This window comes from Dama dama, chromosome 1, assembly GCF_033118175.1.
Source record: "Dama dama isolate Ldn47 chromosome 1, ASM3311817v1, whole genome shotgun sequence".
NCBI classification, from domain to species: Eukaryota; Metazoa; Chordata; class Mammalia; order Artiodactyla; family Cervidae; genus Dama; species Dama dama.
In genome coordinates this window covers 51128275-51152883 of record NC_083681.1, presented here as the reverse complement: position 1 = coordinate 51152883, position 24609 = coordinate 51128275, and the positions used below count along the sequence as shown (strand labels likewise).

The following is a 24609-nucleotide window of genomic DNA, read 5'->3' as shown; positions in this document are numbered from 1 at the left end:
AGGACCAGATCTGATTCTTCCATGTCCTGAGTCCCAGCTCATTCAAGGTTGGACAGATTGAATGGAATGGTCAATTTTCAAAGAGGAGAGTGAGGCGCCCAGATCTGGGCTTTGGGGAGGAGATTCTGACAGTGTGGGGGTTAAAGTAACCTATCTTCCATGACTGTCAAGGCTCTACACCAAGCAGACACTTTACACAGGCTCATCAGCTGCCGGCACTTATAAGTGAGAGAAGGTAGATGCGTGGCCCCAAGCAAGCCTCTTCTTTTTGTTATACTTAAAGTTCTTTGTCTTCGAATCATGGGAGCCAATGATTGGAGGAGATGCCTGCCTGGGTGCACACACAACAAGTAGCACAGGTGAGGGTTGGCACAGCTGGGTTGCTGATGATGGCCAGAACTCAGCTGACTTTAGCAGGCAGGAAGTGAGCAGGGAAGAGAGAGCATTAAGCAGAGGGAGAGGCAGAGAGCAGAAAGAAGGGGCCTTGTCATTACCTGGGATACTCTGTGCTTTAGATTTCTATATGATTTTTATGAATGAATGTTCATCTGTGTAGAAACAAATTTGATAATGCAGACATTTTAATGAAGAATGCATTGGAGTTGGGGTGTATTAATCTGTATGTGTATTGGTATATTTGTTAGCATGTTCCGCTGTGTATATTTTTGTAGGCACAGCACACCTATGTGTGTGTATAGCACATCTGTGTGTGTGGCACCTCTCTATGTGGGTATAGCACATCTGTGTGTGTGGCACCTGCCTATGTGGCACGCGTGCATGCACATGTAGGAGCCTCAATACCCTTACTTCTGTGTCAGAGAGGACCGAGAGCTCCTCTCTCAGAGTAGCTTGGCATGTGTTTCAATCTCTTAGGTTTTGTTGCTCCGTGTTTCTGTGAGCATTCCTTACACTGAAGTAAAGGCCTATGCCACCTCCCAGGGAAGGCTGAGGGTCCACTGATCACTCATAGAGGCTCTTTTTCTTCTTCTCCTCCTGTCAGGAGCCAACCCCTTGCAGAGGAATGAAATGGGACACACACCCTTGGATTATGCTCGAGAAGGGGAGGTGATGAAGCTTTTAAGGACTTCTGAGACCAAGGTAAGTCTCAAAGAAAGGAGACGGCCTGAGGGCACTCCATGCTTCATTTCATCTTTCACTCATTAAATTATGTCAGACTCTACACCAAAGGCCACTTCTCCTTAGAGGACTATTGTCTATTTAAATACAAATCCAGCCTCCACTTATCAAGAATAGGAGGCATCCCCCTTCCTGACCAAGAAGAAGCCTGAGCCACTTCTGGGTTCTGAGGACTAACTTTTAAATCCAGTTTCTCAGGCAGTGAGCCTTCCAGCTCCTTCCATGAAGGAGAGGGGATAGCAGGACAAAATCTTCGCCTCAGTGCTATTTCCTCAGGTCTCATGCACTCTGCAGCATCATCAAGTAACTCTTTTCCATCATCTCTCCTTCTAGAACTTTTCCCTGGCCCCTTCCCTCCATTTACACTCCAGAGATCCTTATGTAGAGTATGGGGCAAAACAGTCTTCATCTTAATTTGATCTTCTCATCCAGACTTTTGAACCTTCTAAAAACAGGCTGCCTTCTGCTCCTCTCAGCCACCCAGTTATAACTTAGAAAGTACTTGGCAGAATCTAAGAACTAGAATCACAAATGTCAGAGCTGGCAGGGACCTGAGAACCCATCAAGTCCAGTGATGGGAAATCTTATCAAAGTAAAATAAAGAAGTCAGAGGAAAATAGAGCTGTTCTGTTTGAAGGAGAGCCTATCCTTTCCCCCTGGGTAGCCTCCATGGAGGCTATGCTGTGGGACACACATTTTAAATCTCTGAAACCTCAATCAAATTATTTCTTTTCTTCCTGGGGAAACTGGAGCCCAGGGGTGTATTGTGACTGCCTTTGGTCCCAGAGTGAGTTAGCATCAAAACTGTTACTGAGACTTGGACACAAGATCATGTGGTGTGTTCACTGGCAGGACAGGAACTGGAAGGCTTGGTTTCTGACTCTCAGTCTTGGGTTTTTTCCAGCTTCATGGAACCTCTCTCTGGCAAATTGGCTGTAGTACTTTGAGATGATTAAGAGTGGCAGGTCCCACCTAGTGGCAGATAGTCTATGTCTTGAGTAAGAGCACTTAGGTTAGGTCCCCTGACTGAGCACTCAGCTGGGGTTGTGATCCCACCGCCTCACTGACTGTGTCACCTCGGGCAAGGGCTTCCGCTCTTGAAGCTCCGTTTACCTCTGTGAAAGGAAAACACTGTAACTAAATGGTTTCTATGGTTCCATTCAATCTACCACTGGTCTGTGTAGCAATCAGGATAAACTTAAGTCATGCTGTTGTAACAACCCAAAATTTCAGTGGCTTAAAACAACAAAGATTCATTTTTACCTCATGCTACATGTCTATCATCCATCATGGGTCAGCAGGGGCGAGCTCTGCTCGTCCGCGATGCTGAGGGACCTGACTGGCAGAACAGCTGCCCTCTGGAAGAGAGCACTCTAGAGGGCCTCCCACCTGCAGCTACATGCTCAGCCTGGAAGTAGGATCCTTTACTTCACTCACAACTTATTGGACACAGCTAATCCCATGTTCCTGCCCTAGAGTTGGATCAGCTTCCCCCATTCTCTGAGGAAATCTCTGAGCACTGTTTGACATCACCTCAGGGACTGCATCCCTGACTCTCTCCCCTTTCAGGCCCAGCCACTGTCCCCTGAGAGCCAGCGCTGTCCTTGGCCAAAATTAACTCCTGTTTCGTAAGGCAGTGTGACATAGGGCCAGCACTGGTCTGGTCATGTAAAGCAGAACAGACCTCTTTGTATCAGCAGGGATGGAAAGGTTAGGCCTCCTGAGGGACCCTAACGAAACTTGGCTGCCCAGGAAATGTCTTGATGTCAGCCACATCAATACAAAGTCAGTGTCCCAAGTGAGTAAGTGGCAATTGCTGCCTCTGTGCCAGTCAGATTCTTCTAGACCACAGAAGGCTACCTTCTGAGTAGACTGAGCTCTCAGAATCTGTGCAGAGGTGAGCAGCAAGGAGGCAAGCAAAACTGTGCTGTGAGAAAAGGCTGAAGGCAGTGGGGCATCTGGCCAGGAAAGGAGAGACTGCGCATGGGCACAGAGACGGCTGTGAGGAGGAGGGGAGGAGAGGAAATGGATTCAGTGCCAGGGCTAGGACAGAGCCAGGCTTAATGGGTGACTGCTGCCAGAAGGAGACACCTCACAGAGCTGTGACCCAGGGCAGGGGCTGCCTTTTGAGGCTAGAAGACCACTCAGAGTCAGCCAGGGGTTTTGTCACCTCTCAACATGAAGACTGTTTCCCTGTCATCACCTCTCTGCACTTGATCCCTTTACGCAGGCTGGATTTCCTCTTCTGTAATGTTCAGCTGTCTACTGAGCACCTCCACCTGATTGCTCTGGGGTCCCCTCAGATTCTACCCACGTGAACCACCCTCAGCTCTCCCTGGACATCAGCAGCATTGTCTTTCTCTCAGTTGCTCAGCATCTCCATGGTCACCCATTCTTTCTGCTCTGCTTTTTTTCTCCAGGCTGCAAAAAAACTACCTCTTCAAAACTGTGAGGAAGAGTTTCAGGGCGGAAATACTGCTTTAGATTGGGTTATGTCACCCTCTGCCAGGAAGTAAGCAGCAGCTGCTCAGCTCTTGAGTTCAGGCCCTATGTCAGTGACATAATGATTCAGGCCTGGAGGGTACTGAGGCTCCAGCCTGAGACCTCATGTCCTTGCTCTTTGTCTAGACACGGATTACCACCACTCCGATCTTATCTTTCTCCCCTTCTGTCCATCCGGCATCTCCCTGCCATCCAGCTCAGCCTCTTCCACCTACACCTACCTCTCTATAGTCAAATATGCACTCTTTATAGAAAATTTGTGATTATAAAAGTCATCTTTCCCATTTCAGAAAATCTGGACAATATGAAATGAAGATAATTAAAGTCAGTGCATATTTATAAATGACATCTGTATGCCAGGTTCAGGGCTAGGTGGGAAAAAGATATCTGGGTGAACCCCTCAAGGAGCTCACAGTCTGGTGAGGAAACAGACAAGTAAAGTGTGACACCACTGAGTCATCAGTCCCAGGGAAGCCCAGGGACTGTGGCAACCCACGGTGGCTTCTAATCCTGCCTAAGAGATCAAGGAAGGCTTCCTGAAAGAGATGTCAACTGAACTGAACCTCAGTTAAAAGCATTTTAGCCCTACTACCTATATATAACTATTATTAATGTTTTTAATTATTTATGGTAATAGTAGGTACCATTTATCAAGTGCATCTAGGTACTCTGCCAGGTGCTCTAATACATAATTTTTCTAATGCTGTAACAAAGCTATGAGGTAACTCTTATTTCCCCCCCTTTTACAGGTGAGAAAACTGAAGGTAAAATAAAACGTGACTTTTGAAAATCAGGCTATTATAAGCAGCTATTGAGATATGAATCAGAGCATTCCTCTTAGGATACTACATTTACCTTTTCTGGACCATATCTATATATAAGTGTTTTTTGTTTTTTTTTTTTCTTAACCTGGTTGATAGCCTTCTGTACAAACCACGGGTCTCAAACTGGCAGCCACATTTTATTTTGCCAATTCAGAGTTTTTTTTTTAATGTGAGTGTAATGCCTTAGAGGTTGTAGTATGGTCTCTCCAGCCACAGGTATCTGTTTCCTACCATGTTATATGCTTAACTGTCAGGCATTTATATTTCCTTCTTGGTCCTGAAAGTATTTGAGTTATGACCCTAATTCCATGTTTGGAATCTGTATTTTTTCACTTATTATTTCTTGATGGTTTTCCCATTTTAGAATTATCCATAAGCCTAGTTTTTTATTTTATTCTGCCTTTTATGTCACTTTTCTAAGAATCTCTGTCACTTTAAGTGGCCTAAATGATTTGTTTCTCATGGCTTATTTGCTTAGTTCTCTCAGCAGTCTCTGTGTATGGAAGCCTTCTAGGCTCCCTGAGAAGATCAAGAGGTAGATGAAGCCCAACTCCTGTCTCCTGAGCTGGGTATTAGGAGAGGAAGATGGGGAGAGACAGGCACTCTTAGCTCTGATACCCACAAGCTGACTTGTGCCTTCGGAGGGGCCCACACAGAGCTTGTGGGGGTTCCAAGAAAGCATGGATCACCTCCAGGCAGAATGAGCAGGGCAGGCTTCATAGAGAAGGTAACCTGTGATCTCACTTTGAAAGATTTCACAAGCTGAAGGGTTTAATACTTAGAGCTTAGACCATTTTCACATCTTAACTAAGAGACAACAGAGAGGTGGAAATATATCTCTGTGCACATGATGGCAGATAAAACAAAAATATGGGGAGCTATTCCATGATGAATATTCAGCTAAAGGGGACGTGCTGGTGGCAGCCCGCGTCTCTACTCCCAGATCCTCACTCCACCGAGACTCACGAGGAATTTATTGCTCATTTTAATCACACCCAGAGAATGAATTGGCAGGAATATTAGGCAGATAGGTCTATCATATATATTTTATTTGCATATCCCAGTGACAGAATCACAAGCACATTTCCTGTCTGTGTATTTTTTCATTTGCTGTAGGGGTAGCTGGGGATGCAGGGCTCCCTTGGGCCCCGCATTCTGGGCTGCACGCCTGGGTGCTCCCATCAGATCTGGAGGAAGGCATCAGGAGAGAAGGGGTGGGGTACACAGGAAGGTGGAGGGTTATGTTCCGCCTGGCTTAGGATGAAGAGAGACCCCCTTCCCTGCCTCACCGAGCCTGCTCCCTGCTCAGCATCTCATTTCAAGTGCTGGTGTGCCACACGCCTGGCTCTGTGCTTGACCCAGACAACACCATGCCTGGCTCTGTGCTTGACCCACCACCACCAGCCTATAAGTTGATTATAGGTTTTCCATGGGCCAGACAGAGCACTCCATGCTTTATGGGGATAGACCTTTGCGTTCTGTCTTTCCCTTTTAACTTTTAAAAAATCGTTTGTTGAAATATATTGTATAAGGTACTAATAACTCTACAGCTCACTGTTAATTTCACAAACTGAATATACCTGATCAAGAAGTAGAGTATTACAAGCATTCATTTGTATCATACTCCCTTCCAATCAGTATCTGTCCCTCAAGGGTAAGCATTGTCCTGATTTATTTCACTTTTATTTTTACAAAACTTCAAATATAGTATAGCAAATTCCCATAAACTTTCACCCATATTACCAGTTGTTAACATTTTATCATACTTGCTTTATTATGTAGAGATGAATAATATAAAGATATATACTTTTTCTGAACTATTTGAGAGTTGTATATACATGATCCCCTTTACCCCCAAATACTTGTATGAATGTCCTAAAAAATAAAGAACATTTTCTATATAACCTCAATACAATTATCAGAATCAGAACATTAATATTAACTAATCTACAGATGTTATTCACATTTCACCAGTTGTCCCAATAGTTCACTTTACAAGGAAAGAAAATTCTGGATCCAAAGTTGGATTCGGTTGTCATGTCTATTTAGTCTCCTTTAATCTGAAACAGTTCCTCAGTCTTTCTTGACATTCTAACAAGTACAAGCTGGTTATTTTGTAGACTGTTCTCATTTTGGGTTTGTCTAATGTTTCTTTATGATTCAATTCAGGCTGTGCATTTCTGGCAAGAACACCCTCTGATGTTTATTTTCAATAAATTCATTAGGTATCCCCATGCTAAAAGTAGGAATATGAAATTTGTGTTTCAAATCTCCTTTCCCTAAATAGGCTCTGAACTCCCTAAAAGCAAGAACGGGTCTTTTCTTATCTCCTGGGTGGAAGGTGCAGGCACTAGAATCAGACTGCAGGACTTAGTGTTCTGCCTTTATTACTTGCTACCAGTGGGACCCTGCTTTAATTAACTTCCTCTCTGGATGATGACGGAGGAGATCCTCTGACCTCTATAGGGCTATGAGGGTTAGAACAGCTGGTCCCAAATCAGGCAAGATTCATCAGTCCATACTCAGACTAAGGAGTGGAAGTTTGAGGAGTAATAGGGTATTTACATAGTCTCTGGGTCCTACCCTACAAGACGCGTGTTAATTACATAAGGGGAAGATGATGGTGGAGAAACTTGGCGCAGCCCACCTTGATCAGATGATCAAAATTACCATCCCCAGTCACAGGTACCTCCTGATGTGACGCACAGAGGAGCATACAACCCATTTTCTCACCTCAGCCCCTCTGTGCCCCTCTTAGCCGTCTCTCACCATTCTTGTCTCTGGAGCAACCCAGCTATTTGCAGAGGAGCAACATGATCCAATTAACATGTTAAAAATACTGTTCTGGCAGCAAGAGGAGGATCAGGTGGAGGAGAGAATGGACCCTGGGATGCTGGCATAGCAGTCACCAAGTCTTCATGGGACTGATGCCGGTACTGTACCCAGCTTTCCTCTGTACAGATGTGGGCTCTGAGCTAGTTCAAGAGACTCTCAAGTCCCTTAGGTGCCCCTCTCATCCCCCATTCTCCCCTCCTGTCTGCTCTGCATTTCCCAGCCTCCTTTGTTGGACCCCCTGTGCTCCTCTTGTCATCATTCCCTCTTCTCAGGACTCTTTCCATCATCCCACACCTGCCCCCCCAGTCTCATCTTCTGCCCACTTTGTTGACCTCCCCACCCAGGCCTCTCTGCCTCCCCCAGCTTCAGCACATGGTAGAAGCCCTGACTATGATGTGAGTTGGGGTGGATCCAGGGAGTCAGGAGGATGGGGCATATCTGAGTCTGTGAGAAGCCAGGGGGCTCTGTGCCCTGACCTCCCTCTAAAGGCAATCTGCATCTTGGCCTCTCTTTTCTTCCCTCTGCCACACTTCTATTTTTCCTCAGGGTCTCATTCTGCCAACCCCCCCTGTCCTAGCTCCCTTCTCAGTGAACACATCGCCAGGTTTATTATCAGATGTATTCCCTGAGTAATGCCCAGCAGCAGGGGTGCTGCCATACCCTTCTCCCTGTAACTCTCACCCACAGAGCTGCTCTGCCCAGCCACCCACCTCCTAACGAGAGCTCAGCTAGGCTTCGCCTCAGCCTCCCAGCCCTTTCCTGTAAATGCACTCAGAGCCAGGAGGGGTGCCATATTAAATCAAGAATGATGAAAACCAGTGGCTGCGATTATCCAGCCGAGATGCAGCATAGGGAGCTGGTTGCTGCTGGCTCCAGGTGAGGGCTTCTGAAGCTAATTGCATGTGGCTTTTATTAAGAAGATGATCACTCTCCACTCCTGCTCTCCTGGTGGCTTCCTCCTAGTGCGTCTCCACCCAGTGTCCTCTGCTTCTGCAGGCTGGGTCACCTACCCTGTCCCCTCCTCTACTGGAACCCTGTCAGAGCAGAGCCTTGACCTCATTCCCTGTAGCCTTCCTTCCCATTTCCTCAGGAAGCCAGGAGCAACAGTAGCCCACATTCATGGACCCTTACCAAGGGCCTTCTCTCTCCTCCCAAAGAGAATACATAAAGACCAAGTGATTTCCTTCCCTAGGTTCTTCCACTGGTTAGCTGTCCATAAGCCTGAACTTATAGCTCACACTATAATTTTGGCTGCCTGCGTCTTCATTGCTGCGTGTGAACTTTTCTCTAGTTGCAGTGAGTGGGAGCTACTCTTCATTGCTTGTGTGGGCTTCTCATTGTAGTGGCTTTTCTTGTTGTGGAGCGTGGGCTTCAGTTGTTGTGGTGCACAGGCTTCCCTTGACATGTGGCATCTTCCCAGACCAGTGATCAAACCTGCATTGGCAGGCAGATTCTTAACCACTGGACCACCAGGGAAGTCCTCAACATATTTTTTTAATGTAAGCTCTGTGCTAAGCATTTGGGAAAGAGCATGAGGAAGTAACCTCATACATGGTTTAATCCCATTGTCCTGTACATTTTTATCAAAAAGTCTGGTCCAGTTTCAGAAGTTTCTCTGAAGAGCTATATAGGGCTCCAGGCGTAGAGGGGGTTGTACTCGAATCAGGGTATGCTCAAATTTAGGCCATAGGTTGACTCTTTCCCAGTACTATTTAGAGAGCTCCTGAGAAACCTGATGCTCACCCCATAGAAGTCCAGAACCCTTTCCCATTGCTCAAGAAAATAAAAAGAATACTAAGATTACCTAAAATCATGACACTGAAAAGAGTTACAAAAGGTAGAAATGTTGCCCTGGAGAAGACTCAGGGAGGCCATGATGGTGGCACCCAAACCAACAGAGTAGTGGGGAAACTCCTGTTAAGCTTTGCCTGCAGCAAAGGAAAAAGAGGTGTGTTTAGTGAGGCCCCACAAACCGATGGGTGGAAAGCACCTAGAGGAGGAATTCTCTACCATGTAAGGAAAATTGACAGGCACAGCTGAGACACCCCAGGCAGTGGAGGTGTCCTGAAAACTCAGTTGGTGTTGAGACTGCCCAGCAGACTCAGGGTTCCTGGGGAGAAGCCTCAGGAACCACACTGGTCCATGGGGGCATCCCAGTGGACTTGACTCCTGGCTTCTGCTTAAGCCAGAGCACTTCTTCCCCTTATCAGTCGGGCTCCATGCAGATAAAATTAGTTCTAGCACCAAAACAAAAACAAAGGCACTGGGTTAGAAAATTAGTTATCAAAATGCAGTAAAGAAGAAGTTCGCAAAGTTTATCAAAGGCCTACACAGGCCAGATACTATGTTGGCCACTGAGTCTCTCACACAGCTACTTCCACATATACATTCGCTGTGTGCCAGAGACCTGCCCAGTGCTTCATATGCATCATCTCACTTAATTCTCACCAGCATCCCACAAGGATCCTATGAGGTAGGTATGAGTACCATTGCCATGCTGGAGACGAGGAACTGAAATTCAGGGAGTTGAATTAACTTCCCCAAGGTGAGCTTACTATTAAGTAGATTTGTTGTTGTTGTTTTTATTTAGTCACTAAGTCGTGTCCAATCTTTTTTGACTCCGTGGACTGTAGCCCTCCAGGCTCCTCTGTCCATGGGATTTCCCAGGCAAGAATACTGGAGTGGGTTTTCATTCCCTTCTCCAGACAATCTTCCCGACCCAGGGATCAAACCCATGTCTCCTGCATTGGCAGGTGGATGCTTTACCACTGAGCCACCTGGGAAGCCCAAGTAGATTAGGTGAGGTTTAAATTCAGGTCTTTCTGGAGCAAAGCTGGCTTTTTCTGCCACACGATGTGCCTCACCATGAGCCAGAAAGGTGTCAAACTTCATATAGGGACTGCTGTAAGAATTCAGTGAGACACTACACAGAAAGTTCTGAGTACCATGCCTGGCACACAGCAGCCATCTCACAGACGGCAGTCACCTCATTCACTTGGCAACACAAATTGAATCCTTCTGTGAGCCAGGCCCTGTGCTAGGTGCTGGAGTTACAGGGATGAATAGAGCATGGTCTTTGTCACTACTTCCTCATGCGTGGAGTAAAGAGACAGAAACAGGCAGTTAAGTAAGTGCTCTGGAGGTGCCAGGGCAACAGGCTTTTTAGACAATTTGGTGTTTAAGCTGAGATCACTTAGAGGTGGGTGGGAATAGAGAAGACTTATGTGCTGAGGGAGCAGTGTGAACAAAAGGCCCAGAGGTGGGAGTCCCCTTCCCTGAGGAGAAGTGACCTAACAAACCGACCTCACAAACTCTCAGAGGCCAGGTTCCTTCTGCATCCTGCCTGGCTGCAAGCGGGCCAGGCCGCTGGCCGGTGCTGTACCAGCCTGCATGTATGCATCTCTCCATCGGAGCCTCTCAGCCCAGTGGACCCAAGTGCTGAGAGGGGCTGGGTGGACAGGGAGGAGGAGGAGGCAGATATATGGCTGGAGTCAGCAGAGCCAGGTGATGTATGTGGTGCCTGAGGGAGCTGCACAGTGACGTGCTGGATTCCAACCAGCAAGCGTCGCTCCGCTGGGATCGGCGCCGAATTATTGCTCCATATGAAACCCCAGGACTGATGGGAGCTTTCAGTTACAGACTGATAGCAACAGCCAAAATTGGATTGTTTGCTATTTATTTTTTTTAACTTCTGTCAAGGTCACTACCATAACAGGAAAACACTGCCCAAGTAGCAGGTATTTTTCATCCACTCTGCCCGCAAGAGCAATCTGCAGCCACCACTTTTGTGACAAGGCCTTACCTTGGCAAGCTCGCTTTCTAGAAAGCTGTCAGTGTTACAGGAGCCCTAGGGAAGAGAAGCCCCCGGAAGACCCGGGTCTTTCTGTCTCTCTTTAAGACCTGCTTCCTGCCCCCAGCACCTGGCCTCCATCGATGCTTTATCATCAGACCCATGCACTCACCCTCCAACCCAGTCTCCAAATAGTCCCACAGCTCCCAACTAGCCAAGTACTCCAGCTCCTTCAAGCCTCTCATCTCCCAGAAATGTTTTATGCTTTATGTATCCTTCCCTTCTGTGTACTCCTACACCACCCAGTCTAGCTATTAATTCCTCTTTGTATTTGTCATCAACTTCATTTTTGTAAACATTCACCAGCTGCCTCCACTGTGCCAGGACCCATGCCAGAAATAGCAGTGAGTAAAATGGGGCTCATAATTGATTGTAAGACACAATCACAAATATGCAGCAAACTCATTTTGAAATAACTATCTTCAGTGATAGGTACAGGGCTAGATGTAGGCACACATGCTTTAAAACCACAAGGGAAACAGCTGGTCCTGCCTGAGAAGTATTCATGTACATACAGACCCTGCCTCGCCTCCCTTGGCTGACTTAGAGCTGTTTAAAGGCAAGACCTGACTCTTCTCCCCTCCCTTTCAGTGGGACAAAGCTCAAGCCTCCTGCTTCTGTCTTTTCTGAAATGAACCAAGCCAGAGGCCAGACACCTGCCAGGCACTCAGCATGATCTAAGCCTGCCAGGGGCCAGTCTTCCTCTTTGCCCCTTCCCCACCTTTCCATTATGGCATGCACAGTGCCAGGAATATAGCAATTGCTGAATAGTTGTGTTTAACTGAAAAATGCAGTATCATTGACTTGGAGGGTGTTCATAGCTCTGATTTGAAAACCAAAAATGGTTTTCAAGAGGGTAAGCAGAAAAGGAAAGGAACCTAGATATTTATAAGCACTTAGTGCTTACCAGCCATAGCACTAGACACATTCTGTATCCAGCATCATATTTAATCCCCAATTTACAGAGGAGAAAACTGAGCATGGTAACTTGCTCCAGGTAATCACTTCTTATAAGTGAGAGAGCTGGAATTCAAACCAAGTCTTCTGTCAGACTCCAGACTCAAGAGTTAATCTATTGAGTTGGCAAAAAAGTTCATAAGGTCTTATGGAAAAACCATAAGGATCGTTTGGCCAACCCAATACTAGCGGTACTTATTTTACTAGCAGGGCAAGCCAGGACCCCTGAGCAGTGGCCACCAAGGTAGGGAAATGAGGTGAGGACTCAGAAAAGGGACTGGGAAAAGAATGAGCCAGAGCTGTCCATCAGAACCCCCAGAGACCCAGACCTCTGCTTTTTCCACCTGGGTTGGGAGGATAGAATGAAACTAGGGTCCTCCTGGATCCGGCGCTCCTGAGCCTCCTTCCATCTCTCGTCTCTCTCCACAGTACCAAGAGAAGCAGCGGAAGCGGGAGGCCGAGGAGCGGCGCCGCTTTCCCCTGGAGCAGCGGCTGAAGGAGCACATCATTGGCCAGGAGAGCGCCATCGCCACCGTGGGTGCAGGTGAGTATATGGTCAGCGAAGAGGGCCTAGAAGTTTGTGGTCTGCTGCAGTGAGGTGTGGTCCTGCCATCTCCAAGCTGAGGAGAAGGGGCTATTATTATTACAGCATAGCATTTGTGGAGTACTTCCTGTGTACCAGGCAGTGTTCTAAGCTCTTTGCATATGCCATGTCATTTAATCCTTACAACAGTCCTTTGAGGTTGGTCCCATTGAATGCCCATGTTACAGATGAGGAAGTTGAGGCAGAACACTTTAGTAACTTGCTCAAGGCTTCTTTCCGTGCTTTGAATTTAACTCTGACCTTCATCTGATCTACTGACCCCACCCTCCCCCCACTTTGCAGGTGGAGAAACTGAGACCCAGAGAGGAACAAGAGCTTTCCCATCACTAGTATTGTCATAACTGAGCCAGAACTAGAACTTTGGTCACTTGTCTCCCAGTGGGGACTGTGCCATCCTTCAATGTAATTTGTTGGAGGCTGGCTCAATTTTATGGAAAACATCCTGTACAAGTCTTGAGTGCCTTCTCCACCTCAGAAGCGCTTCTGCCATCTTGCAATCTAGACTGCCTGCTGGTGTCACCCCTCATCTCCTGACCTTCCTGCCCATGCACTCCCCAGTGGAGAGAGAGATAACTGGGGTTGTGCTCAGGATGGTGGCCTCACCATTGTTCTCCTGACATGCATGACTCCCTGAGGATAACCTCAAGACAGATGAGGCAAGGGCAAGGGAACCCTATTTCTGGCTTAGACAAGGGAGTGGCAGAACCGAGGCAGTGGTTCTCAAAGTGGCCGCTGGACCAGCAGCGTCAGCATTCTCTGGGAACTTGTTAGAATGTAGATATGATCCCAGACCTGTGGGATCAGGAGCTCTGGCGATGGACCAGAAGTCTATATTCGGAGAGGCCCTTCAGGTGAGCTGATTGCCAGCTCAGGTTTAAAAGCCTCATCCCTGTGATGTCTTAGTCAGGTGCATCCAGTGCTGCCTCTCGTCCCACCAGGTGCAGCCCAGCAGCTGCCACGCCCAGCACCAAGTTCTGCTCACCTGTAAAAGGAGACATGAAGCTGAAATTGTGGAGTCCCAGAGGAGTCATTGAACAGTGTGACACCCTGTGTCACACTGGGCCATCCCTGTGACACACTGGGCCCAGCCTGTCTCCATCATCCTCACACACCAGTGGGACTCGTGTTCAGGTCGTGACCTGACCATCAGCAGTTACAAGGAGCCCATAGACCAGATCTGCCTCAGCAGCTGGAGGGCAGAGGCTACCTGCAGGCACACCCAGGAGCCAGGGAAAGCTTCTGTGAAGACACATGTCCCCACTACTCAGGCCCAGATCTCATCAGGCTGCCCTTTTGGGTCTGAATACAGACAGCCACCCTCAGCTTGGAGGTGGCAACCCCCCACTTCTTTGTCAAGGCCGTGTCTGAGGTAAAAGGAGAGGAGACCTTGGGATCTCTTGGGTTGAAGAGAGGAGGAGGAACCCATTGGAGACATCAGTGACCGAGCCGAGGCCTGAGAAGCAGGTCCACTAGAGTTTCATGTCCACTTGGGCCAGAAGTATAGCTGCCATCATAGTATTTACCCTCCACTTCTTATACAGTCGTTTCCTCACATGTTGCCCACTCCTCTGATCTCCTGTTTCTCACCAGCTTCTCAAGCCCATAAGTTGTGAGACTCCCAGAAGAAATTAGGGGAGGGAGGAGGACATTAAAGTGGGAAGAATTCAGTCAACCAGGGCTCAAATGGCAGGTGGGCCACTTATCAGCTATGCAATTCAGGCTGGTCACTCAGTTTCTTTGAGCATCAGTTTCCTCACCTTTGTACCAGGGATCCAAACTCAGGACTGTAGGACTGTAAGGCATATGCTGTTTCTAGTATGTACCAGACAGTTCTCAATAAAACCCAGGCCCCCTCCTCTAGATGTTTACTGTCCAGCGTTGGGCACTGTGCTCCATAGGTCAGGCCCACAGTTGTTTCCTTCAATCCGAGACTGATCCCTAGTCCCATCCCCAGACTGGCCTCTTCCCCTGGTCCTTCTCCTTGTCTCTCCCTGCCGCCAGCCCGGCGCAGTAGAGGGTTCCACTCCCCACCTCCTTGGGGCTGTCAGAATGTCTGCCAAGTGCCTTGTCCTACCCATAGCTCCGTCTGTCACCCACAGTCTGCCTCAGATCTGAAATGCTCTGCTCCTTGTCCTGTGGTGTGTAGGGTGACCCTGCTATGCCTCCAGTGCTGCTGGGAAAGACGCAGAGGGCGTGGGGGCCTGGGCTGTGGGGTTAGTACATTCCCTTCCATTTGTAAGGGCCCACCTTGCTAGAAGCCCTGCAGCCAGGGATCACACTCACAACATTCAGAGTGCGTTCAGCTTCCAGCTCCCGTGAGCATGAGGCACTCTCTGGGTCGGAATCTGTGGCAGGGCCTTAGGACTGAAGCAGGTGCAGGACAGCGGGGCAGATCTAGAGGGCAGGCCAGGGTGCTCCCTGGGTCCTCTCAGCTAGTGTCAGATGTGTGCTGGCTGGGTGGAGCCTGGCACCCCAGAGGTAGCATGAGGGTGGGCAGCCAAAGAAGTGCCTCAGAATGAATTGATTTGATAAATGGCCATTTATTACCCTCACGAATTGGCTGAAACCAATTTCGGTCACATCAACCCCTGGTAAGTGCTGGGATATTGATTTGTGCAAAGTAATACAGTGAATTTATCAGTGTGATCCCCAGCTGCAGGGCTTCTAGCAAGGCTGGCGCACAGTTACGGCCTTAAAAATGGAGGAGAAGAAGCACTGACCCCACAGCCCAGGCCCCCATGGCCTCTCTGGTCTTCTCGGGTCACTGGAGCCAAAGCAGGGCCAACATGCAGACCACAAGCCAGAGCACTGACATTGAGTGTGAGGTTCTCCTTCCAGAGCTGTTCTTGATCATGGGGAAGGGGAGGATGCCTGTTCTAGTGGGAGCTCAGAGCCTCTGTGCCCACCATCCTCAGAAAGTCAGCCAGCTGTCTCTTCAGGTCTAGACTCTGCTCCCCTCCTCCACCCCTTCACCTCCGGTGGTCCTGTCTCAGTAAAGGCCCCACCATTCCCTGGTCTCCTGAGTAGAAGCTTAGATGTTTCCTTGGCCCTTCCTTCCCCTTACAGCCCTTCAAGTTCTATCATTCTACCTCTTAAATAGATCTCACACCTAGCCTCTCCCCTCCATTCCTAATACCACCAAGGGCCTCCAGCTCAGGACCTCAGTCTCTCCTGTCCGAACCTCGTGGTGGTCTCCTTGTTGGCCTCTCTGCCTCCTTTTCTTCCCCTATAATCACTTCCCCCTAGCTGGAGTCAGCTTTGTACAGTGTAAAAACAAAACAAAAAACCCTGTGTAAAATTCTTGAGTGACTGCCTTGGCCTGGCATTAGGGCCCACCCCTGCTGCCCTCCCCCACTTCCCCAGCTGCCCCCCTCCCCCCGACTGCACACAATGGCTACTTCTGCCGCCCTGCACATGCTGCGTTGATCTCCCACCTATATTTGTGGATGCTGCCCTCTCTGCTTGAAACGTCCTTTCTTCTGGCCCCTTCCCCACCCTAGCCCTGCCCATCTCTCACCCTCGGGATAGTTTTTATATTTCAGGAGCAATAGACTCCTGAGGGCAGAGACCCTGACTGAATCATTTTTGTTTTCCCAGTTCCTGGCACAGCCCTCCAATCAAGGTAGATGCTTAGTGCAGTTTGTCACATTAATTACTTTGGTTATGGCCCCTTGTCCATCTCTGTGATGTGCTCTGAGGAAAGAAGAGAAGCTGTTAAGCCTGCTTCCTAGTTGTTCACAAGCACACTAAGAATGTGAGTGTAGCAAAATCGTTGTTTACAACACCCATGCTAGTCAGCCTTTGACCCTTTGAGGGGACATCCCATTCCCCAGACCTGCTCCAAGAAGCCTCTTCTGGGCAACCTGCACCCGTGGAGGCTTCCCAGTGGCTCCCTCTGACCAGAGGCCTATGCCCGAAGCCCATTGCATCTGGTCCCCATTGACTCTGAAGCCTGTGAACTCCCCAGGGAAGCTCTACCACCTTGACCGCTCTTCTAAGCCTGGGTCTGACCCGAATTCAGAACCTTAATATCACCCGTATATACACACAGTCGGTGCACCATCCTATCTCATACTCCACCTCCCTCTTTGACTAATCCAGAAATGTAATCTTCCTGAGTGCTGCAGCTAGCTTTCTGGACCCTCCTTTGGAGTCCTGTTTGTAATCTGAGAAATAGATCCAGATCATCTCTGAGTTGTAGAGAGGTAGTGATTAATTTAGAAAACTTGTTGTTGTTGTTGTTGTTGTTGTTTTTAATTTAGAAAACTTCTTAAGTTCCACCTCCCCACTTCAGGAGTCCCTCCTGTGCCCCTGCTCTTCTTATTGTCTGGACTGCTCTGCCCTTCTGCTCGCCTGCCAGGACCTGACCCATGCCTTATCCAGGAAGCTTTCCTTAACTCTCCGCCTGGTGCAGGGCCTTTCTGTGCGCTTCCTGTGGACACTTTTTTTTGTTGCCCTTACCACGTAGCGTCAGTTTGTATGTCTTTCTTCCTGCAAAAGTCAGAAACTACCTCTCTTTCAGGTCTGTTTCCCCAGAGTTGGCATGCAGGTATGTAAAAGGTTGTTGAACCCAAGTAAACTCAGATGAACAAAGTCTAAACACATCTTGAGATTCTGCCTCTCCTGAGCACAGATTCTTATTTCAACCTCTTTCTGGAAGGGTGTCAGTCTTCCCTCCAGTGGTCCCTAACCCATAGGGTCCCTAACCTTAACCTAACCATAGCCTACGAGGCACTCACGAACACAGTGGGTGGGCTCAACAAAAGCTATTTGCAATTTTAGTACGTTAACTCCTCGGTAGCAATAGTTTGCCTTCAGAAAGAATACTCCTGACAGACTAAAAAGAGAGCTTTTCTCTTATCATCCACCAAACCCAGGGTGCCAGAAGCAAGCACTTGCTGAGCTATGCCCCTTGAACCTGTAAGCTTAGACAGAAGATACTAATAGACATTTAGGTGACTGAACTGTGGAATTCCTCTGAAGGATAGGTTCCCCTAGGAGGTGGCACAAGCATGGGGCAGACTGTTCCAGGTTAGATTAAAAAAAAATCTGCTGCATCAGTAGAACTTATCAGGAGAGATGAGTCAGCCTACCCAGACTCCCCCAAAACCTTGAGCTAGATGGAGGCAAAGGCCTGGCATGGGAGGAGAAGGCAGTTCTTTCGTTTCACTTGAGTTTTGCACACACTGGAGCTTTCCTCCTGGAATGTGCCATCATATCCTGACTGCCTAGCCATCTCCCCCTTATGCTTCGGCCCCAAGTCACAGTCAGAAACAAATGGCGTTTCCCACGCTTTTCATAGTACTCCATACCACTTGGCACGCACAGTTTTCATAGCAGCGTTCACCCAAGAGGTGCAGACCTGTTTTTGGTTTCTTTGTAGGTGCCCCAACACTCAACACAGAGCTTTTTTGCTAAACAAATGGATAAGGCTCCCTGGAGGGAAGTTAAGAAGAGAATGGAAGCCTTCTTTACCCAAGGGTAATAGTAACCACTTGGAGCCGTAAGAGACTCTTGGATCCAGGCATCACTCTTCCCTGTAAAATGGGAGCTGAAGTATCTGTTCTTTGCCCCTTGTGATTCCAGGAAGACCAACAATTAATTCATTTAGTCAGCACATATTATACCAATGTTTTACAAAAGTCCCTCAGGAAATAGGCCTAAGACATGCACCCACGAAATACACAATCAAATCGGGACTTACCCTCCCCCTGTTATGAGGGTGCAGACAGATGAAACCATCCCGTTGTCCCTCTCTGAACCTAGCCTCTTCCTCTGTAACATGGAGAGATAATGCTTACTTCTCTGAAGTATTGTAAGGATGAAAGGGCTCTCTGTAAAATAGCATGCACATCTCTGTAAAATGCTAATGGCTTGTGCCCCCACTGCTGCTATGACTACCGTTATTTTTATTATTATTCTTTTTTTTTTTTTTTGCAACTTAACAAATCACTTTCATAACCATTAACTCATTTTAATCTTCACAAGGGGCCACCTGAGCAGGTATGGCTAGTCCCATTTTAGAGATGAAGAAACCAAGCTTCTAAAGGAGTAAGTGTTTTGCTCAAAGTCAACTAATAAGTGACAGAGCCGGGACCCCAAACTAGATCCTGTAGCTCCTGCCCTCCCCACCGCACCACCCCATCAATGAACATGGGGGTTATTGGGGCCGATGTGATACGGAGTAAGCCAGAAGAGTTGTTGCAGGTGAGATGTAGGATGAATGGTCGTGGTCCACATGGCCAGAAGAACCCAGCAAGGGGACCCTGTCACTGGTCCAGCGTATGGAGAGGCTGCCAAGCCTGTTGGAGCCCCAGAGATGGGACTGGCCAGATGGGATAAGCTTCCTGCTCAGGGGACCTTGAGACCATCTCAAGCCCAAAGAGCACTGGTCAAGAGATGGTCAGGGGCAGGGGCTCCTGAGACCATGTATGGAGTGACTGAGTCAGCCAGACTGAAAGACTGCAGAGGAGCAACTTCCCAAGTGAGGTGAGGGAATGAGGAAGTGCTGTGTGGGAAACAGCCAACTCCTCCCTCTAAACTCCTGAATCACCAGTTCAGGTTCAAGAGCTGGCCAGCATGAGGGGTAAAGCGCAGGTTCATTATTTACCTGCATAATCTTGAGCAGGTCACCTCACGTCTTTACATGTATGATCTCATCTGTAAAATGGGAATCAAGTTACGTGCCCTGCCTGACTCGTGGGTTTGTAACCAGCCTCAAATGAAGTTATGTCTACAGAAGTTCTTTATAGGCTCTGAAGTGCTAGCAGAGGAAGTTGCTGCATTTGCTTGTCCACAGTGAGAGCACGAATATCTGTGGCCGCATCCCAAATGGACCCAGCCATGTCTCTGTCTCAGCCGCCCTGCCAACCACACACCCGGGGCCCCACCTTCTTCAGTCTTCCCTAGCTACTTCCATTTTTCATTGTCGGACACCATCTGCTTGGCCGTTTTTCTCTTCAGATATTATTAGAAATATCCAGAGTTGTAATTGTTTAATGGTTGGCATTTTGCCTGTTTCACGGGGGGCCCAGATCAAGCCCACCCCAGACTCATGCCCTGAGTCCGGCAGAATTGACCAGGGACAGCTGTGCAGTGGAGTCTGCTTGGCATTATAAAGAGCTCTCTCCCAGGTGCGTTATTAGAAAAGAAGGGGGGGGAAAGATGGCCCCAGGCGTAATCCAATTCCATGTTCTCCATGGTGTTTTTGAACTGCTTAGCCCAGAGGCATGTAGCTCTTGGTGGGCTGGGAAGCTTCGTAAAAGAGAAGTCAAGATCAGAACCCCAGGTTCATGACACCTGGGGAACCTCTTTCCCTGGGCTCCCCATTTGAGTGATGCCTGGGTACTTTGGCCTCCCCAGATACCCCCATGAAAGCTGAATCCAGTTTATGCCCAGCTTCTTTCAAACCTAGATTCTCAACTTAGCCAACTTCTGGAAAAGTGTGACTCCTTTCAGATAACCCCCCATTCTCACCATTACCTCAGCACACATCCTACACATATATTCACAGAAGTCTAGCCTTTGTCATTTTATAGGTATCTACCTCCCCAAACACCCTCACCCACAGGGTGTTGCTTCTGTCAGATCACTGGGGCCTCCCCTCTCGCCAGGCTGGGGCTTCTTTGTCTTCATGCCTAGCCTGTGGGTTCCCCTCATGGCCAGTCTTCGAGAGGACCAAGCCAGTCAGTTTAGAGATGATCTGAGCCTAACCCAAGGGAGAGGTTAGACTGAGTGGTTTCTCAGACTCCTCTCAGAAATCTCAGGGAGAGAATCCTGGGCAGGCAGGGTGGCTTGTCCGGTGTTCACAAGGTTGCAGTTTCTGTTTTTTCTGAGGCCAGAACTAGAAAGTATCTTAGGAAGAAGCATTAGAGATTGAGGTGAGAAAGCCCGCAGTGTGGACCTGAACTCCTGAGACAGGCATTCGAGACCTCTGTAGTCTGATCCCGCCCACAGCTACTCATGTTCATTCCTGTCCCCGCCCCCCCACCTCTGTCATGCTGCCACCTCTGCCCCTCCAGATCCTGCCCAGTCTGATCTGTCATCAGTTCCACTTCTTCTGAAAGCCTTCCCCGACCTCTCCAGCCACTTCTATGAAACCCAGCCACACAGATCATACCACACAGTATATAGTGTGTAGGATCTTTGCACCTCAAACTGAAGACACTTCCCTAAGACTGTCAACTCCTACTCCATTGACTTGGTTTCCAGGCCTTGTCCTCCGACATATATACCTTTGCTCATCTCCCCTCAGCACTCTGAGAAGCAGACCCTATATGCTGTTCCATCTGCAGACCGACCTTGACATTGTGCAGTGCTCTCTCCCCTTCCTGCTTCTGACTGCATGTTTCCATTTATGCAACCCAAATTAATCCCACTTTTTGTAACCATATGTGACCAAAATAGAAGACAGGTTTAGCAATGCAACTCTACCATCTCCACCAGTCAGCTGGTAATCTACTAGTTATGTGACTTGGGTAGATATCTTTATCTCTTGTTTCAGATTCCTATTCAATCTGATGGAGTTGAAAATAATATTTTCCACTCAGGGTTATCTGTATGGGTCTTGAGTAATAAAATGTTGGCGATTTTTCCATTGGGCCTAGGAGATGACATGTTTAATAAATGATTCTTTGGATGGTTCTGCTTCATTCTGCTCCTTACTCTTAGACTTGGGTGACGCTTCTGAGCCTGGTTCTCCCACCCTGTATGACATGCAGAGCCCTGGATTATATATTCCATCCTGGAGAGGCGAGGTCAGCGCTTACTGTAGCAGAGCTGAGCCCCAAGGAACTTGGTACATGTCTGTTCCCCTCCCGCACCTCTGTCCAGTGGAGGCTATGGTTTGTGGAGGTGCTATCGAGTGGCTCACCTTTCCTTGCCCTTAGCTCCACAATACCCTTGACTGGCTTCCAGAAAGTGCATTTGGCTGTATTTCCTAACAGCAGACCTTACTTCCCCCAAATGGGAAAGAGTTCACAGCTCACACCCCCAGTCCCTGAGGCCCTGCCATGGGCTTCTGCCTCTCCCATTTGCATACGGGCAGACTCAGCCACCAACCAGTTGTGAGTAGATGGGTTACCAGCCGAGAGCTAAGTTCCTCTCCATTTCTCCTTCACCAGCCCCCACCCCGTTCACCTCCATTCACCATCCACCAGCCTTTCAGTTTCCCTGGCAACGCTGAGTGCTCATCCTGGAAAACTTTATCCGAAATCTGCTCTGGGCAGCTTTCCAAATCCATGCTAACCTGATTAGGTGTCTCTAGGGGCCTTGCCAGCTAATCAGATTAGGCAGCACTAATGGTAGTGAGGACTTTGAGTGGGCGCAGAGCAGTAAAACATATTGTATACTTAGTGATAATTATCCTGCCTTTTGTGTCATTGATTTATCTGCCTCCCTCCCTGTCCTCCCGTCTTGTGTGTTTGGCCATAGCGATCCGGAGGAAGGAGAATGGCTGGTACGACGAAGAACACCCCCTGGTCTTCCTCTTCTTGGGATCATCTGGAATAGGTAACAGGGAGTAGATCAGCCTATGGGGAGGAGAACTGTGGAGCCCCAGCTGCTATGGGCCAGAGTCACACGACCCTCCTCTAGTTCAACTCCAGCTCCCAAAACAACTGCCTTCGAATTACAGAGCCAGCAGAGGATCATCTGTCACATTGGAACAGCTGGAATTATGCCTCTCCCTCTGGAAGCTGTGGTGTAGGGCCTGATTCACCAGGAGGGCCAGGCCGTTGGGGGCCTGTTAGTCCTGGTCCAGCCACTCTGCAACCCCAGAGGCTGCCCTGTAGGAATAATTGAACCATTTCCACTGCCCAGGGCACCAGCCTTATCTAGTGTAGCCTGGGCCAGAACCCTCTAGAAAGCTAAAGAAAGCCACTGGTGGTCAGCACAGTGCTAAGTGCATAGCAGAACTGGTTGCAGTAAAATGGGTTGGGGATTTTTATAGCCAGTTGGGCTGGATTATCTGAAGTGTTCTCACCCTCTCACTCTCCATCTTCATAGTCCCACCATCACTGCCCTCCCATTGTCTTTATGGGGAATTACATGCATCTGTTGCTTCCTCTTCCCCACTCAGCATCTTCATGGATGCTGCCTCTGATGTAGGGTCCCAAAGGGTTACCATTACTTCACACTATACCATAGAACTTGACCCATACTAGACAGGCAGTGACTTCCAAAGACTTGACCATCAAACCAAATGGCCCTTCAGAGTCATCACTTTGGTATTGTCATCCTTTCTTTATGTTACAAAGAAAAGCTGTAAAGCCAGGGAGGGGTGGTTTCTATCCTCTCCTAACCTCTGTTTGGCCTCTGGCTCCAGGGCCTAGCTTGGATGGCAAGACCATGGATGTCCAGAGAGAGACAGTACAATGAGCCAGGAAATCAAGGTGCTTCTAGGAAAAGCAAGGTTTGTGCTGGGATTCAAAGGACAAGATGGCTCTGGATTGTATGAGTCAACCTCCCACTTTTAGATGCTACTGTAGAAAGAAAGCTTCAGTCCCCATCCACAGAAAAATCAAGATACAATGCAGGCTTTGATTCTGGTCCCATATTTACCATCAGTTTTCCCTTGGTGGCTTTGAGAGTCACCCTTTCTGAGCCTCAGTGTTCCCTTCCATAACATGTATTATTTCCAGCATCCATGCATTTCTAATATTCTTTCATTCCAGGAGATAGTCATCTCCTAACCCAATACTTCTCTTTTCCTTCTACTAGGAAAAACAGAACTGGCCAAGCAGACAGCCAAATATATGCACAAAGATGCCAAAAAGGTAAGGGCTGGAACCTAGGTGCAGTTAGCAGGCCATGGAGAGTTCACCACTCCATCCCACAAGTGCCCATCCCCTTGTTCAGACTCTGGCTTTCCAGCACCTGCTCAGTTTGACTTTCTAAGGCTGACAAGAAATTGTTTCACACAGAGAAAGATGTCAGAGCAGTCCTTGGAGACTGCAGAAACATTTCAACTTAAAACCAGACATTTCTCTTCCTCCTAGCTTCCCAGTCTGGAGGCATCGCAGGTTGCCCATGACCCTGGGTGCCCTTGCCTAATTTCTGTGGAAAGCCTCCCCAGCCGAGGCAATAAGGAACTGCCCAGATTTCTGCCAGCAACAGAGTCCTGGCCAACTCCTGTCCTGCTGTGGCCCAGCTCCCCCTTCACCACCTCTCTGAGGGCCTGGCAGCCACAGAAAACAAGGTAGCTGAGGCCATGTCCTCCTGAGCTGCATCCATGGCCCCTTCTGCTGACTCTGCCAGTAGCTATGAGCTGCCTCAGCCAAAGCCAGGGCAGACCCACTCGACAGGCAGGCAGGCAAGAAGCAGTGCACGGCATGCTAATACGCGCCAACCGAAATGCCATTTTTAGGACAATTCATCAGGTTGGCAGCGATTGAAACAATTAGCACTCTGGGAAGGGCCATAAACTAGTGAGACTATTAGGAAAGATGTAGTTACGGGCAGGAACCACCTGATTAGGGATGAAGAATTCTGAGTGGTTTAATTTTAATACTGTCAGAAAGGTTAATATTTAATTACAAATTATAATCTCCTTATCCAAGCTGTCTAATATGTCTTCATAAACAGTGGAAGTAGAAGGAAAGTATCTGCTGACTTGCTGATGTAGAAAGGAGAGAGGGCTTGATAAAAGATGGATGGTGCAAGTGTTTTTTCAGTTGGAGCATCTAAACGAGAGGCAGATTTCAACTTGTGCAGGATGTCCTGAAAGCTGACGATGGCATCCTTCAGTGCATGCCTCACCTAGGAGACGGAAGTACCACCCTCTCCCCTTGGAGATAGTGGGCTGGGTGATCCAGGCTCTGGAGTCAGCCATTCCTTGGCGCAGGTTCTACAGGCCCTAGGCAGGTTGCTTTACCCCTCCAAGTTTCAACTGTTGCCTCGAA

At 48.3% G+C, this 24609-nt stretch overlaps 1 protein-coding gene across 1 annotated transcript in view; it reads left to right on the top strand.

Annotated features, from left to right (window-relative positions):
- Positions 1-24609, top strand: part of CLPB (ClpB family mitochondrial disaggregase) — a 154060-nt gene that overhangs the window by 103473 nt on the left and 25978 nt on the right. Inside the window, exons 6-9 of the mRNA XM_061149504.1 lie at positions 1001-1098; positions 12535-12649; positions 22142-22219; positions 23429-23484. Coding sequence (XP_061005487.1) covers positions 1001-1098; positions 12535-12649; positions 22142-22219; positions 23429-23484 — 347 coding nt within the window. The remainder of the gene's footprint in view (positions 1-1000; positions 1099-12534; positions 12650-22141; positions 22220-23428; positions 23485-24609) is intronic.